The 16,669-nt window shown below is 38.6% G+C and overlaps 2 protein-coding genes across 2 annotated transcripts; one reads left to right on the forward strand and one right to left on the reverse strand.

The window, feature by feature from the left end:
* Positions 1-468: 468 nt before the first annotated feature.
* Positions 469-3,412, forward strand: LOC116308369 (uncharacterized). Its single transcript, XM_031718775.2, has 3 exons — positions 469-1,196; positions 1,571-1,622; positions 2,260-3,412. The coding sequence occupies exons 1-3, from the start codon at positions 867-869 to the stop codon at positions 2,733-2,735; spliced, it is 858 nt and encodes a 285-aa protein (XP_031574635.2). The 5' UTR covers positions 469-866; the 3' UTR covers positions 2,736-3,412.
* LOC116308370 (tubulin polyglutamylase TTLL7) lies at positions 3,264-16,529 on the reverse strand. Its single transcript, XM_089030714.1, has 26 exons — positions 15,940-16,529; positions 14,888-14,945; positions 14,493-14,556; positions 14,093-14,160; positions 13,761-13,823; positions 13,384-13,479; positions 13,209-13,281; positions 12,380-12,475; positions 11,737-11,784; positions 11,467-11,558; positions 10,620-10,692; positions 10,248-10,406; positions 9,873-9,967; positions 9,591-9,684; positions 9,473-9,520; positions 9,151-9,213; positions 8,741-8,834; positions 8,372-8,424; positions 7,866-7,964; positions 7,239-7,451; positions 6,440-6,574; positions 6,152-6,232; positions 5,900-6,060; positions 5,614-5,662; positions 4,660-4,793; positions 3,264-4,098 (listed from the first exon to the last, which is right to left on the reverse strand). The coding sequence occupies exons 1-26, from the start codon at positions 16,232-16,234 to the stop codon at positions 3,999-4,001; spliced, it is 2,604 nt and encodes an 867-aa protein (XP_088886840.1). The 5' UTR covers positions 16,235-16,529; the 3' UTR covers positions 3,264-3,998.
* Positions 16,530-16,669: the final 140 nt, after the last annotated feature.

Genomic DNA, 16,669 nt, shown 5'->3' on the forward strand with positions numbered 1-16,669 from the left:
GGAATAAAGAAAGAAGGCAAGCAAGAAAGATGAAAATAAATAAAAGAGAAGGAAAAGAATAGAAGGACTTAAAAGAATGAAAGGAAGAGAAAGAAAGTAGAATGAATGAAAGCAGTTGGAGACAATGAAGAAAAGGGCGAAAGAAAGAAAAACAAAGCGGAAAAGAAAGAAAACAACTGTAATGTATGCATAATTGTGAGTTAGAGGCGTAGTAGAGGCAGCTGGCACTGGAAGGAGAAGAAAAGATGGATGAAGGGAAGAAAGAAAGAAGGTAAGCAAGAAAGATGAAAATAAAGAAAAGAGAAGGAAAAGAATAAAAGGCAGAGACCAAAAAAAGAAAGAGGGAAAGAAAACAGAAGAAAGTAGAAAAAATGAAAGCAGTCGGAGACAAGAAAAGGGCGAAAGAAAGAGAAACAAAGCAGAAAGGAAGTAGGTAAGAAAGAAAACAGCTGTAACAAATTATGCGGCATACATGATTACTTAAAATCCTTTGAAAACGATAAAATGGAAAACAGAACCCTACAACAACACTTAATGCTATTTTCCAACCTACTTCAATAATAATATTACTTCAATCTAAAGTAGAAGATAGACAAACTCCTTTCGCACACTTTTCATTCATTTCTAGTCATCGATTGTCGTCGTATTGTTTTCACTTTGAAGTCCATGTCAAGGACTTGCTTCTTGCTGCGTCATTATTTGCTCTTTTTTATTTCCTGTTCTTGTCTGACTAGCTGTCCTATCGCTCTCTATTGTTTACACTATCCTAATGTACATAAACCTGGATCAATGAAAAAACACCCACCTTTTACTGGCTTCATGAACTTGAAACAACTTCTCGTCTATTGTATTTATATCCAAGTACGATGGAAACGCAAAAAAACTATTGCTTCTTCTCTAGTTTTCTTCTTATTCTTGCAGCCGGGTTTTTCACTTCGTTGGTAGATAGCTCGTTCACGTTTAAGGGCGGTATTCTCGTAGGACACTCGTTTCAAATCCTTCGAGTAAGTGAATGGTATGATTGCTTGAGAGAATGTGCTTCCAACGATAAATGTGTTTCGTACAACTTAAAATTAGCGAAACCCGGGGATTTGGTTTGCGAGTTGAATGACTGTGGCTTTGGGAATAACTGTGAAGTCGAACAGAATCTTATCAAAGGATCTGGATATATTTTTCATCAGCTGAGGAGAATAAAGGTAACGGTCTAGTGGGTAAATATAACTCTGATCATGTAACGAATTGTGTAGTATCAATGAATTAGAGAGATGGTTCAATGAATAGAATTTTTTAACTAATTTATCACCATCATCACAACATCTTCACGGTCATCTTCATCATCATTGTCGTCAATTTAAGAGTTTTATCAAGAACTATAGAGATCTAGTAATCTTATGTAACTATTACCGGTACATTTCGAACTACCATTTATAGCTTACAATTGTACGTTATCGTTATTAGAAAATCAAATCTTATTAGTTTCTCGTCCGAGAAACTTCTTGCATTTTACGTTTCCACACAGGCGAAAAAATATATTACCCTAGATTAACCAGAGATATTTTTGCCTTTTTAGTCGGAGAAAATATGCCAAACGAAGAAGATATTGAACAAACTACCCTCTGAAGGTACGGACTTTTAACTGACTGTGTTTTAAGATGAGAAAACTCTTCCACTTTTGATTACTATAAGCCTTCAAGAGAGGTTGAAAAGACGACTCTATTTTCGCTTGAATGACCAACTACGGTTCCAAGTCGAGAATGGAGTTGATTTGTTCATACATTTGCTGTATTTTGATTATTTTATTGACTTGTCGCAGTCATTCAAGCGAATTTGGGAAAAGTCTATTGTAAGGCTTTAGTTGCGAGTTCTGTAAATCTCCGCGCAGAATTTGTTACTCCAACTTAAAGCGCACTTCATGTTTTATCGTCCTCGACAACGTCAGACATCTATATTTTTTTCTTATCGTTTCTTTTTTTTGTTTTTTTTTTGTTTTTTGTTTCCGTTAATCCAACTTTTACTAACTGAGACCGTTTTAAATTTGCTGAAGGACGGAAGACAAAACTGATGTGAAAAGGTTCTGCGCTTGGAATTCAGTGGGTCACATTGTGGTGTAGCTTGAGTACAAATATCTTTTGTTCATCACTGCTCTACATGGTGTCGTTAGTACCCAAGCTAGACCAAAATGCACCATGTTTATTGAACTCCGAAAAGACCTAAGAATGTGACTATACAATGTATTTAATACCCTTCAACTTTTCTCAGAACGTATGAAAATGGCTGTCTCGTGCACACAAAGAATCAGCATCTACGTGGATAAGAAACCTTTATCCAGAGCGGTTATCGAATGTCCAATGAATTCATCTTTAACATATCATATCCCATCGAATACACGTGTCATTGCTTTAGAAGCCATGGACAACGATCGTGGTAAAGCCGGTGTTATCGCGTCGCTTGGCAACGGCGTCATAACTGATGATTCATGGAGGTGCACAGACGTGGTGGATAATGCTGATTGGATTAAATCTCACTACAATGACTCGATGTGGCCATACGTCGTGGTTTACGGTAACAACTCGAGCCCAACGTGGCCATTGTACCAGGTCAGCGGTATTCCCGAAAATGCCAAGTGGATTTGGGCAAATAACTTTGATTCTACGCGCCGTGTTTATTGCAGAAAAAATATATCGGAAGCCATCAATGTCATCCTCCAACCGAGGGATAAAAACCTGAACAAATGATGCGGATTTGTCAATCTAGGATTCGGTGTAGTGAAAAAACAAAATCTAAAAAAAATCTACAAAGCTTTTCGCTGTCGTATCACAGCGTGGGACAATCACAACAGAGCTAGGCTCCCAACTAAGTGAAAGCCCAAAGATCGAATTAGAATTAGGAAAGCAAATATAGAGTAGCTTATTAGACGAGTTTGCAATAAGACTATAGAACACTTGCACTATTGATTACTGTATTGCGCATGCACTCGGCCTCTCAGTCATTTGGTCGAGCATGCGCAGTAAGGATAACAGGACTCTGATTCCAAATGATGATACTGTTCATCATTATGGTTTCCAGAGCTCCTCGGTTCTGTTCGCACGCGAAGAGATTGGGATTCTGGTAACCAATGGTTGCTATTCACGTTTGTTTGATGCTGATTGGCTGATATTCGTGCATGTCTGTAATTCTTAGTGAAACGAAACCGAGGAGGTCTGGTTACGAAAATAAACTACGTCACAGATGTCATTGCTAAAAGTAACATGACATGATAAAAATGATGATAATAATAATATTTTAATGAAAGACTACAAACAATTGCTATAGTAAACAAATATTCATTAAATACTGAATTTGTTACGTGTGCATCGATAAAATAATCTGGAATCAATTATGTACAATAAATAATTTGTTTATATCTCCTAAATGGTTTTTTCGATGAAGCAAACTTCACTCAAAGGGTTTTGATATCGTGGGTTGTAACCTTTGGAAGATCGAGCCAATCACCAAGGATTGTTTCTGAACAACGGGCTCCCTAGTGATGTCAAATAAAGTTCTCTCAACTATTTAACCATATTAAGGTCCTTCCTTAAAACCAAGAATGGACCTTGAGGTTCTTAGTTCTTAGGGCCTGATGGGATGTGACAAATAAAGTCCCCTCAAGCAAACTTAGGTACTTCCTTATAATAACTAAGAATGGACCTTAGGGTTCTTAGATAGAAGGGCCATTCATACTAAAAGGGTGCGCTGTGATGTCATATAAAGCCCCCTGAAGCGTACTTAGGTCCTTCCGTTAAAAAATCGGAGTGGACCTTAGGGTTCTTAGATAGAAGGGCCATTCACACTAAAAGGGTGTGCTGTGATGTCAAATAAAGCCCCCTGAAGCGTACTTAGGTCCTTCCGTTAAAAAATCGGAGTGGACCTTGGGGGTTCTTAAATAGAAGGGCCATTCCTGTTTACAGGGTCTACTATGGCGTTAAATAAAGTTCTCTCAAGTATTTTTAGCTGCTTTCTTATCTTAAAGGTTGAACCTGAGATGTCTTAGATAGACGGGCCATTCTAGCTGACAGGGTCTGCTGTGATGTCAGATCTGGTACCCTTCGAAGTGGTTCCCTACAACAAGACAGAAAACATAGTAAATGTTTATGATCCTTCAAATTTGTAATAAAATCCCTTAGGCCTATGTACGAACCCACAGCAATTATCTAACATTGTTGGGCCTTGATTATTGTTGACAGTTGAATATCAGTGACAGTATTTGTGTTCAAACGCCTCAACTACTGTAAAATTAATGTTTCTTCAACCAAAAACAATTTATTAGGAGCTTTCGGGCATTAGCGCCCAAAACGTTTATTGTTTAACATTTATTATTATTTATTATTATGAAACAATTTTGAAACCAACCTACAAAACAACACTTGACATGGTCTCAACAACTTTTAATCATATTTTAGATTGTATTGTAGTAGATAGGAGGTCAACATCAGCGAAAGCTGCCATACCTTAACCTTGTTACAAATAAAGTATGTATAAAGTATGTATAAAGTATGTATGTAACGTTGCCATTAATACCCACAATACTTTTTAACCCCATTATGTCCCATCATGCTTTTCCAGTAAGGGTCGAGAATAAATTGAAAAAAATTGTCCTTGGGTTAACGAATATTGCGTTACCTTGTTGTTGTCTCGTTCTGTGTAACGCCATTCGTGACTGCACCAGCAGCTTTCGCATCAGAAGCAAACTGATAGACGATCAGAAGACAGTCACGACAAAGCTCGACAATGCGACGACAACAACTCATTTCAGTCTAAAGGAAAACAAACCACATATTACTGGGAGATATTCTCGTTGATTTACAATGACAAATGCTAAAGGAGCATAAGAGTGGTAAACGATCGCTTTATCTATAATAAATTAAGGGAGTAGAAATATATCATGTAGATTGCATACCATATATCAGTGAAAAAGTTAACTAACAAAATTGTACAAATTAGTGCAAAGTTTTGTAGGTCTACGGTCTACTGAGGTCTACTGAACTTAGACTTAATAGAAATCTTAGAGTGCATACCATATATCAGTGAAAAAGTTAACTAACAAAATTGTACAAATTAGTGCAAAGTTTAGTAGGTCTACGGTCTACTACTGAGGTCTACTGAACTTACTAATTTGTACAAATTTGTGGAATTTCTTACAAATGTTTTCAAGGAGATATGTTATGCACTCTATCAGTATGATTGTTGTCGTTGTTGCCGTGCTGTTGTTACTCTTGTCGTTGGTGATGGTAGTATGGTATTAGTGGAGGATGTTAGGGGTGCGGGCAGTGGTGCTGAAGGTAGTGGTAGTGGTCCTAATCGTAGTCGTAGTCGTAGCAGCCGTGTTGTTGTTGCTGTTGTTGGTGGTGATGGTAGTATGGTAATAGTGCAGGATGTTAGGGGTGCGGGCAGTGGTACTGGAGATAGTGGTAGTGGTCCTAATCGTAGTCGTAGCAGCGGTGGTTGATGATGATTGGGGTGGTGTGGGTATTGGTAGGGGAGCCAGAGGTAGTGATAATAGAGATGGTGAAAGGGGTTAGGGCGTGGTAGTGGTGGAGGGTGGCTTAAGGTATAGATGGTAGAATTATTTCTTACCGGTGAAAGCACTTCCGTACTCTTGCTGAAAATCGTTTCCCAAGAATTCCTAAAAAATCACAAAACATCTATTCACCATTTTCCATACATCGGTTCACTGGTCAAACACAAAACATTCAGTCGAGGTTGCAAGGTTCAAATTTGAATAATCCTTTGAAAGTACCTTGGCGCCTCGCTTGAGCGCTTCGTGTTTGACCAGTGAACCAATGTATGGAAAATGGTGAAATATATACTCTAGATATCTTATTATTATAACAACTTGTAACAAATAATAATAACTTCTTACCCTATACTGGAGAAACAGTTCCACAGCCCTTGTCCATGACTCCACAAAAGCCTGTTAAACACACGTGAGAAGATACGACACAGGCGGAGATTATCGACGTCTGAGGACCTCCAGATGCGCTGGAGTATTGCACGAGTATTGGTCTTCACAATATCTATGACCTGCAACAACAATATATCAATGCAAAATTACAACACGGAACTTAATACGTTAACAATACGCAACTCACATACTGGGCTTCCTGTGTGTTACCTTTCGTCTTTTTATGGAATCAAGTTTGACCAGCCAATAAGAAGCCACTCGAGGTTTGTGGAATTTCCAGTTTTCTTGAATCTGAAAACGTGAAACAATTATTAGTCAAGGTTACAGTTAACACATGTTTCCATGGTTTCCATGGTATATTTGTCGTTATGGAAATAACAAGCCTATATTTTCGTTGCTATGACAATAGATTTTGCTTTCGCTTGCTATGGTAACAAATTATACTATTTTTGCTTTGGTAACAAAAGTCTTTCCTATAGTTATAGTGCTACAACATACGTTTTCTAAGATCATTTCTGCTTCTTCGTCTGTCTTTCCAGGGAACTTAATGCGCATGTCAGCGAATGCTTGTAATGTTCTTCGACACAGCTCGTCTTCACGTTCGCGCACAGCGGCATTAAGATACGCTGCATCCTGTAAAGAAAAGGGAATTGGATTTAACATCCTGGATTCTATATTATGGGCTTCCAGACTCACAATTCTCAGACCCCAAGGCTTTGTGAATACACTGGGGATTCCACTTTCATGGGAAAAGCAAAGAGCTTCACATGAGAGAAGGAAGAAAGGAGAGGTGACATGGATGGATCTAGAATTTTAGCAATTTACGATCTTTAATGTTTAAAGTAGCCAACTAATAGACCTAATTCGTTGCGCTACGATGTTTTTCCATTTCAGACCACGAGCATTCCCAAAAATTTTTTTTGTGTTTGCTTTGTATCCATTATCATGTGCCTTCTCATGTGAAACCGAATGCAACCGTTAAACAAAGAAATGACACTTATTGCAACGCAACGAATTAGGTCTATTCCAAGCTCAGTAGAAAAGGGGGTGCGGGAACCCTGTGACCTCCCCTAAATCCGTCACTGGGTGCCCCACATATATCCAGGTATGCAACAAAAGTCGTATTACGCTAGATTTACTATGTATGTTGAAAGACTTGACGAATTTCTTGTAAACACTACTTTTAGGCCTGACGCATATTTTACAATCCCCAAGTGGAAACGAAACGGGGAGAAAAACATTGTGCTCAAGGAAAGAGTCTACACCAAACAGTTATGAAATTATTGAGGTCACTTACCACGACAGGGTTAAATTTCATCGGTGGAGACGATGTTGATGTCACTATTCGTTGTGACGTCGATCTAGGTAGAGAGAACGATGAGCTCAGGTCTGTTGACCGATGCGCTGATGATGTCTCAAAAGAAGACTGTCTCTGAGAAATCAAAGTCGGGTTCGAGCACATGTCTTCTTTTGAACTCGGAGATTTTGCACTAGGCATCGATGAAAGGGGCTGCAATAATAAAAGAAAATATTACTGAGTTTTAGTGTTGTTTAAGGTGATGTTACACCAAATGATTTTTAGCGTAACAGTATGCGCGCGCGTCAACACAAATTCGTCTAAGGTATATCATTTATAAACCTGCAACATAATGTTGCCGCAACAAAGTATCGTTTAAAATCGTAACCGTGCGCTATTTTACGCGGGAAAAATTTGTTACGCAAAAAAATCGCCCTCGCAAATTGTTTAATCTTTCTAGATCATTTTTCCTCACATTAATAGTGTTTTCTATCCTATTGTTGATAAGGTCAGAGACGACTGAAGCAGTTAACAATATCATTTCCCGCCAAAATAAAATCATTTCCCAGAATCTTACGGTTTTTGTCTCCAGATCACGTGATTAGAGTCATGTGACGAGCTACATACCTTAGGTCCTTTGCTGTATGGTCGATAGCCAGTCTTGTCGAACTGAGAGAGAGTTTCATCTGCTTCACACTGCTCTAACAAATCAAGAATTTCTTCTTCCTGTAGGGAATGCAAAATTTAGTCAACACTTATCAGTACGGCACTTTTGATAAGACTCTGGCGCCAGACGAAAAGTATGGAGGAGAGGGAGGAGAGGGTGACTGGAATCGTCCCCAAGGTTACCGTTGAACCGGCAGACAGCCCGCAAATTATGACTAGTTATCGAGCAAATCAGAAAATCTAGAAAGCTTCACATGAGCATGATGATAAAAACAAGGCACAGCCACGGTACGGAATTGTACGACACGCGCTGAACCAATCAGTGCGCAGGATGATTTTTAGTATTTTTATATAGCTTAGATAGTACGCGCGCTCTGATTGGTCGAGAACCGAACGCAGCATGACGTGACGGTCACGTTTATCACTGCTCTAACAAGGAATAAATGGACTTCGCTTAATGAACATACCCTTAATGTACTGAACGGCTGGTTGTTATCTCTTTGTAGAGTCGAGGCTCGACCTGCCGGAAGACATTAAAAGATTTAAAAATAATAATAAAATAACTGTTATAAATTTCGAGTTCTGATAGGTTGGGAGCGCGTGCTTTATGAAAGTACACAGCACGCGCGTATCCAAAATAAAGGTTATTGTAATTTGTATTTTATAAAAGAAATAAAAAACTTGCCTGTTGTGCTATGTGGAAATATAAAGCACTTGGAGATTGGCAGAACATTCAAGGAGTGTTGAGAAGCACTGAGCTACGCGTGTTTTCTAATTGTTCAATAGACTACATGGAAGCGCAAAGATTACTTATTTATATTGTATGGCTGGCCTACCTGAAAGGAAAAGTTTGAATGCGTCCGCCAGCAGACCATTATACTTTTCGTTTCTTGCTCGATCATCGGGTGGAAATACTCGTTTAAAATTACCCTGTTAAGGAAAAATAATAATACTTTAGGAGAGCTGCCCGAGCATGAAACTTCACGACATGAGCAACTAATGACTATGATAAGAATTTTTGGGGGGGGGGGGGTTTGTATGCTGCATGTGCATGGCGTAATTTTTCATAATCTTTTTTTATCAGTTTTATCATTCATGAGTCCTTCGTATTTGTTAAGATAAGATGGATATATGAAGCTATTAATTATTGATAATCACTAACAAGTCGTATGAATAGACTAAAATTAAATATTCTGCCAAGGGAGAAGATACTGGTAATGGTAAGCTTCCGTCCCTCTGTTCGTACCATGTTCATATTTTCGTATTCTTCCTTTGCTGCTTCTCTTCGGATTTTGTTGAGCTGCTCTTTCTGTCAAAAAAGACAAATGAGTAAGAAAGAGAAAGAGAGAAAGAAAGAAGGAATAAAGGAAAGAAAGAAGGGAGGAAAGGAAGGGAGGAAGAAAGGAAGAAAGGAAGGAAGGAAGGAAGGAAGGAAGGAAGGAAGGAAGGAAGGAAGGAAGGAAGGAAGGAAGGAAGCAAGCAAGCAAGCAAGCAAGCAAGCAAGCAAGCAAGCAAGCAAGCAAGGGGTGCAAATGAATACAAAAGATTTTGTATCATAACAACCATACCAATTCTAGTCTCCGTTTGTTCAGAATCATTTTCTTCTTTTCCAGTTCCTAAAATTAAAAAATCCGGTGAGCTTTGACATTTCATCTCAAGCTTGGGTACTTGGTATTAAAGTCTTACCGACAGACCATACTCGCTTCGCTTGGGCTGGGTTAACAAACGCTTCTGAGATTCTGCCTTTTCCGCTGCCATACCACGCCTTCGATCACTGGACCTAAAACAATCAAAAGTCAAACATTAGTACAGCAATTAATCCTTGGTCAAATGAATGACGCGTTCGAGATCATTATCAGCCTACAATGACAGGCAAGTACTGCCCGTCATCATCAACTATTGAATCAGTTTTGAAAAGAGCGAAAAAAACGAAGAAAGAAAATTTTAAAAAGTTAACTACTTCCTTACTTGATATTCAGAAGTCTTAGGGTGTCCCTCAAGGCTCCACCTTTGATCTCTGCGTCCAGCTTTGCATCAGTACCAAAACTAGGCGATCGATTGACCTGCGAAATAAAAGACAAAAAAACTACATGGATCAATCTGACAATGGCACGTAACAGTTAGTCCAAGGTAGCAGTGAAAAATATAGTAGAGCACAGGTAGTCCAAAGAGACGGGAAAAATATAGTAAAAGACCAAGTAGCCCAAAGAGGCGGCGAAAATATAGTAGAGCACAGGTAGGCCAAAGAGGCGGGAAAAATATAGTAAAACACAGGTAGTTTAAATTGGGGCAGTAAATTTAAAGCAAGCCACAGGTAGCCCAAAGAGGCCACTTTATACTAACCTCTATTACCCAAGGGCGAAGTTTTCTGTCCAACATGATATCAAATCCAAGAAGCTCGAAACAACAGCTGTCACTTCCAGGAACAGCACCAGGTCGGCACATGCGGTAAGAATGAAGTACATGGGGCTGAGCTACAATTAGGGTCTTGACAATAACATCCTGTGGGGAGAGGAGAAAGTATATATTGGATATATTGCACTAAGGATCAATTAAAATGATCGTAACGATTTTGTTCAGTAAAAATTACAACACAAATTGTGAAGGTTATGGGAAAACTTTCTAATAAAGGTCTTGATGAGTTGACAATAATATCCTGTGGGGGAGAGTGTACAGTGTAATCGTTAGACAAAATATTGCTATTCTTTTTCCTACCGTTATGTTTCTCCACATAGAATTAACATCGTAATCCATGGACTGCAGCCACTCCTTCAAGAACTTTATACTCCTGAACAACAAACAGATATTATTTTGAACTCTAAACTTTCTTGGAAAACAGCTTTGAATTTTAGCAAGGCTTGTATGTGACAGAGTCATGAGCGAGATAAAGAGACATTAAAACGATGCCGGCGCAGCAAAGGCGACACGAGTAGCGGAAAGAGACTGCTTTCATTTCTGAGACTAATTAGCAATTAGTCTTCAAGCCCGAATGGGCTACTGACTCATAGGTCATGAGAGCGAGAGGACTAATTGTTTCAGTCAAATCCAACTAGTTGGTCAAAGATACAGATGCAGACAAGTTTTGGATTAAAATTAAATTCAATGTGTCATAGAAGATAATTTTATCACCGTAGGTACGAAAGATAGTAGACTGACGTTTCGGACGTTAGTCCTTCGTCGTTTGACTCTGATTGACTCCGACGAAGGACTAACGTCCGAAACGTCAGTCTACTATCTTTCGTACCTACGGTGATAAAATTATCTACTACGACACATTTGGTTCAACTAAAAAACACCGACGCAGTCCAAACTAGTTCCAAATCTAGTCGTCATCTTAAATTCGATGTTTTGGTTTTCGAAGCCAGCGCTTTTCGCTACCAGTAGGATATAACTTATCGGTCTAGTAGTGGCTCATCCAATCAGAAAGCAGCATTGATGATAGACCACTCGGGTTGGATTTGACTAACATAAATTAGTTAGACTGTAGCTTAATCTTATTCTTCGCGTCAAGGGAGCTCGAGTAAAATTTTGATAAGATAACATAGTGAAGAAACGACCTTACCTTTTACTTCCATTGTCAGTACTGTCATCCTTGTTGAAGTTATCGTTGCGTTTGTTGATTGAGTAATTCGTTAAATGCATAAATAACTCATCCTGAAAAATACGTACGTTGAGTCAGATTGAGGGACGTTTCGATAACCAAGTTACCGCCAAATCCATATTTGGGACCGAGTACGCGCGTTACTTTTCGCGCCAAAGTTACCACCAAATCAATATTTTGGTGCAAGCGCGGGTTACAGCATTTAAAGAATAAAGTTACGTTCTGACTTACCAAGTTTTCATCAGAAGGAGATTGGTATGGTTCAGTTCCTAAACGTACCTACACGAAGAGAGAGAATAAGTGTTACTCAGTTTCACTTAGTGCAAAGGCAATGCGCGTACACGACTGAGATGACATATGACCAAATAGACCTTGTCTGGGATGCCCGGGGGGGGGGGGGGGGGGTACTCTTGCCCGTTTAGGGTAGGGATGTGCTGCTGAGCCCTCTGAACCCTGACCCTGTTCCAGAGTAAAATCGCTGAAAATCATACACTGTTTTGGTATTGCAAAAATGGATACCCTGTTTCAGAGAGGAGAGAGCGTGATTTCATATACCCTGTTCCAGAGCTAGCTCGATTTTATATACCCTGTTCCAGAGTAGAATCGCTGAAAACCATACCCTGTTTGGCGGCACGTACCCGTATAGCGAACATAGGGGAGTACCCCCCCCCCCCCCCCCCCGGGCTGGGATGGAAGAAGTACAGAGAAGCTGTAGAAAAACCCTTGAGTATCAAGGGAGAGCTCAAACAAACTCTACTCTCATGTAATGCTAAGTCAATAATCAAACTGCCTTGTTGTTTCAAAATGCCTTGTATGTTGTCATGAAGACACGCTAAAAAAGCTCGCGGAATGAAAACACATGATAATATCTTACCAAGCCATCATTGTAGACAAATATTCGAAGAGGGTCACATGACGTCACCAAGACATACACTCGGAGATCAAACTTGTAACCATCAAGAAGAAACGGCTGGGATAGAATTGAAAATAGTGATAGATTACCAGTCTTGAATGGTAAAATATTTCTAAAGGAGCATTTATTTATTTATTAGAATGCATGGGGCAGGGGGAGAGCCTGAGGGATTGTGGGAGGGACCATCAAGTATAATTTTTACACAGCCAAAAAGGGAAGGTCATCATTATCTTCATTCAATCCAAAGTTCTGTGACCAAAGAAAAGACAGACAAACAATGGGTAGGGTCATAATATTGATTCCTTTGAAAAGAGAGGGTTGAAGTTGATTTTTCTAGGATAGTTCATTTGAAGTCCCAACCATTTTTTTAAGAATCAATGCTCCTGAATAGAGTCATACAGCCTCATGGATTTTAGCCTAACAAATTTGCAACCTGTGCAATGCTCTTATGCACAACTCCACTTCTAATTTAAAGAACAGCTTCCATTTCACAGGTGGTGGGACAAACGGTGCAACTGTTGCATGAAATGTTGTGGTGACAGTTGTCCAGTGATATCACATGTAGCAACCTGTCAAATATCCAAGGGCCCACGTCCCCTACTCCACAAGCCCCCCACCCCTTCCCCCTCCCCCCCAATCCCCTTCACCCAGAAATTTGGGCCGTTACTTGACTAGCCCCGAGCCCCCTGCTTATGACATTTAGTGTGATCAAAAAAAATCTGTAGTTGTATATTGACTCTATTGAACTATTAAATGCAGCTGTTATTCTCATTCTGTCCTTTTTGCTTACCCTGTCTAGATATTCTTGAATGACAATCTGTTCATGAGAGGGAACTCTGTCACCATTCCTAATCAGGGAAATCCTGTGTAAAAAAATTAACATTACTCAGACATTACTACACTACTGCTGGTTTCCTTGGAGGGGAACTTGAAAAAATGAAAGGAAAAATGGAAAAAACTCTTACCCATTTCCCATCGCTCCATTTGCAGGTTTGACTATAAATGTTTTTACTTTCTTTTTCTTTTTTAAATCTCTACAATAAAATTGAAAAGCTGCATATCTGTTTTGGATGTTAAAGAGTGCTTCAACTGCATGTGCCGTCCTTTAAAAGGGCTAACCTCAGGGTTTCATTAAGGGCTGGGGATCAGGGCACACTCCAGTAAATGAATATATTCTCTGGCTAAAGGTGACTGGCTACTTTTTGGGGGGAAACATAGCACCATTTGATAAAGTCTCGGGGGAACCTGAGAAGTAGGCTAAGAAGGGATAGGATCTGGCATTTTAGGGAAAGAGGGCTAAAAAGGCTATCCCACAGAGAAAGCATGTCTATAAAAAGGATACTCTGCAGGAATGACCCAAGTCTGAGGTGTAAAGCTATATTCATCAGGATGAGCTCTCTGCATTCTTCACAAAAATAATACACATAGTTAATGTTATAAACAAGTCATGTATCTTGGGGACAGATGGTGGGATGGGGTCTGCATCTTGGCGCAAATGTGTTTGTCTGTAACATCGCAGGGACTGCGGAGCACATTTTGAATTGAGAGGGGGGGAGTGAAGGAACAGAACTTCCCCAGGTCCACCTTCCCTGAATCCACAGAAACTCCATCAGCATAAGCCACAAAGTAGTTTTGTGTTATCCCAACATGCCAATGACCTATGTGCTTACTTACTTGGCAATATTACGAGCTAAGCTGTCCTTACGGCATATCTCCCCCATTCCTGGGAAATGATTTATTCTCTGTTGAGAAAAATATACTGTATAAGAAATATTTGAAACAATCCTCCTGCATTGTTTTAACACTTTTATATCTCTGTGGAGCCTCAAAACAGCTGGTTTCTGGCCCTCCATTTTATCAAACGTTTACTAACACAGGCTTAAAAACTTTGGCAATAGAGGCTTTTTAAGAAAGGATACTTCCAATTTATAAGTTCAATAAGCTGCAAAAAGATTTTGTTTTCCACAGGAGAAATATTCTATTGTTTTGCCTAGCAACATGGCTGAGACAAAACTCTTCTGGAAAATTATGTATAAGGCTGTTAATAAACTCTGAAATAACAAGCTTTGCTTACCTGGTATGACTTGAGCTCAGTGACTCTTTCACCAGGAATTGCTGAATCACTCCAGTAAAAGAAACTTGGAGAAAAACAAAATAGCATTTCAAAACTTGAGTACCATTGTATAAGATTGTTTTTTCATCCTTCCCCCTCTCAATATTATCTAACTTATCTCCATTTGTCTTTTTTAAATGGCTAAAAAAGAGTAAAACCCTCTTTTTCGTGACAGTTAATTCCAAAAAAGCGCGTTGTAAAACTTCCAATTTAATTGTAATGGGGCTCCTGTGGAATCGTACCACAGGCAGACCAAACCCCATGTAAAAAAAAAAAAGCTGAAAAACCCTCTTAGAATCTTCCAAAAAAAACCCTTATATTATAGGGTAATAAAATAAAGTTAAAATTTTTCTTACCAGTTGGGGTCATCATCTCTTGTAATGCACATTCCTGCTTGAAGGCAAGCTTTTCTCACTGTTGTAATGAAAGCAAAGAAAAAATCAACTTAAAGGTATAAAGTAGAAGAAACTAAATATAGAAAAAATACATTGAACGTTTCTTTTGCATATTTGACTGCTCATTATTTATGAGAATAGCCTCAAAACTTCAAGCCATAGTTCAAAACACTTGACTTATTTCGTAGTTTTTAGCTAAAGTTGAAATTTTCTTTGCATCTTTTTTAATTTTTATTTTTTTAAATGTAATTATTGATCGAAAGATTAACCAGAATCAAAAATTTCCTTAACGACAAGTACAACAGTGAATTTGCTGCGGTTGCTATGCAAAATGAACCAATATTTTCGATTTATAATAACAAAAAATAAGTTAAAATCACTTAGTGGGAAGCTTTTACTATTTGGAAATAAATAATCAAGATTACAAGTATTAGAACGACTTAGAAAAAAGACTAATAAGACTTTTTTGACGGGAAGCATTGTTACAATGTTTGGTCTGGTACAGCCAACAAAGTACATTAATACTCGAGATGTTTCGTGATAAAATAGGAAGAGTTTGCGAACATTGTCACAAAATTCTATCAAAAAATTCAGGTACCGAAAAGTAGTTGGCACTTTTTAAAGCAGTTATCTTTTCCGGTCGAAGTATTTTTCAATGAGCTGAATACAAAAGGGATTACCAAAACAATTCTTTTAGTAGTGTTTACCAAGGTCTTTTTACCCTCAATAATCGTTTGTTGTAGGTTAAGGACAGTCCTCAAGGGAAAACAATCTAATGCTAGTAGCAGTTCGTTCACACTTCCAGTTTACAATTCATAAAGATGACTTGGTATTGAAGATATAATAGAATCAACTGAAAACATGTTAACATGTTTAGGCGAAAACAATATAATATAATTGAAGGTTTCGCCAATAGACAAACAATTAGGAGTGTGGCTTGCCAGTAATAATATTCAAACAATTTTCGCAGTTTCATACTAAAAATTTCACTTATCACTTCATTTAATACTTACCAACATCGTATTTTGTACCAGCAATATTAGCAGTCACTTTCCTGGACCGAACTTTCTTTTTCTTGGCAGTTTGGGTTTTAATTCTACTGGAGCGCGTGTTACTATGTGTTTCTGTTTGTACATCTTCTTCTTCTTCGCCCTCGTTGTTAACACTCTCACAATCCGAATTTCGAGCACTAATATCAGCTGTTAGCTCTCTTTTCACATCTAAATAATCCGTACTCAATCTAACAGATGAAGAAGCCATTGAAGAGGAGTTTCTTGAGAGTACGGAGGAGCGTGGTGAGCATGGCATCCTTTCTCAGTCAGCGTTTCCATAACCCCACGCACATTTTCATCCGGCGAATTTTTCACGGGAATAAATCTTATTTACATATCTTGGATAGGAGCTTTTGGTTTTAAGTCTCTGAAAACGACTTTTCACGTATTTTACGTCTTCAAAATAAAAGCTTTTGCCTTTGTTTTTAAAGTTGTTATTACTGCGGCTAATGTTCCGTTTGATTCCACAGCACTAGAAAGGCTTCCCGGCTGGAGATTGCGTTATGTCACGTTGATATGGAAACCGCATACAACATGATCACGCAACTCTACGTTTTTTTCTAAATTGCTAGCTTTGGAATTTATTTTCGTTTTCTGTTCAACAATAATTACATATAAACATCCGAACTGTATTTTTTAATCATCATTAACAAAAATAGTATAACTAAAAAAATAAGCTTTTGAGGAACAT

The sequence above is a fragment of the Actinia tenebrosa genome, unplaced genomic scaffold (assembly GCF_029948245.1).
Source record: "Actinia tenebrosa isolate PJP-AT-01 unplaced genomic scaffold, QUT_ActTen_1.0 PGA_scaffold15__27_contigs__length_11533743, whole genome shotgun sequence".
NCBI lineage: Eukaryota > Metazoa > Cnidaria > Anthozoa > Actiniaria > Actiniidae > Actinia > Actinia tenebrosa.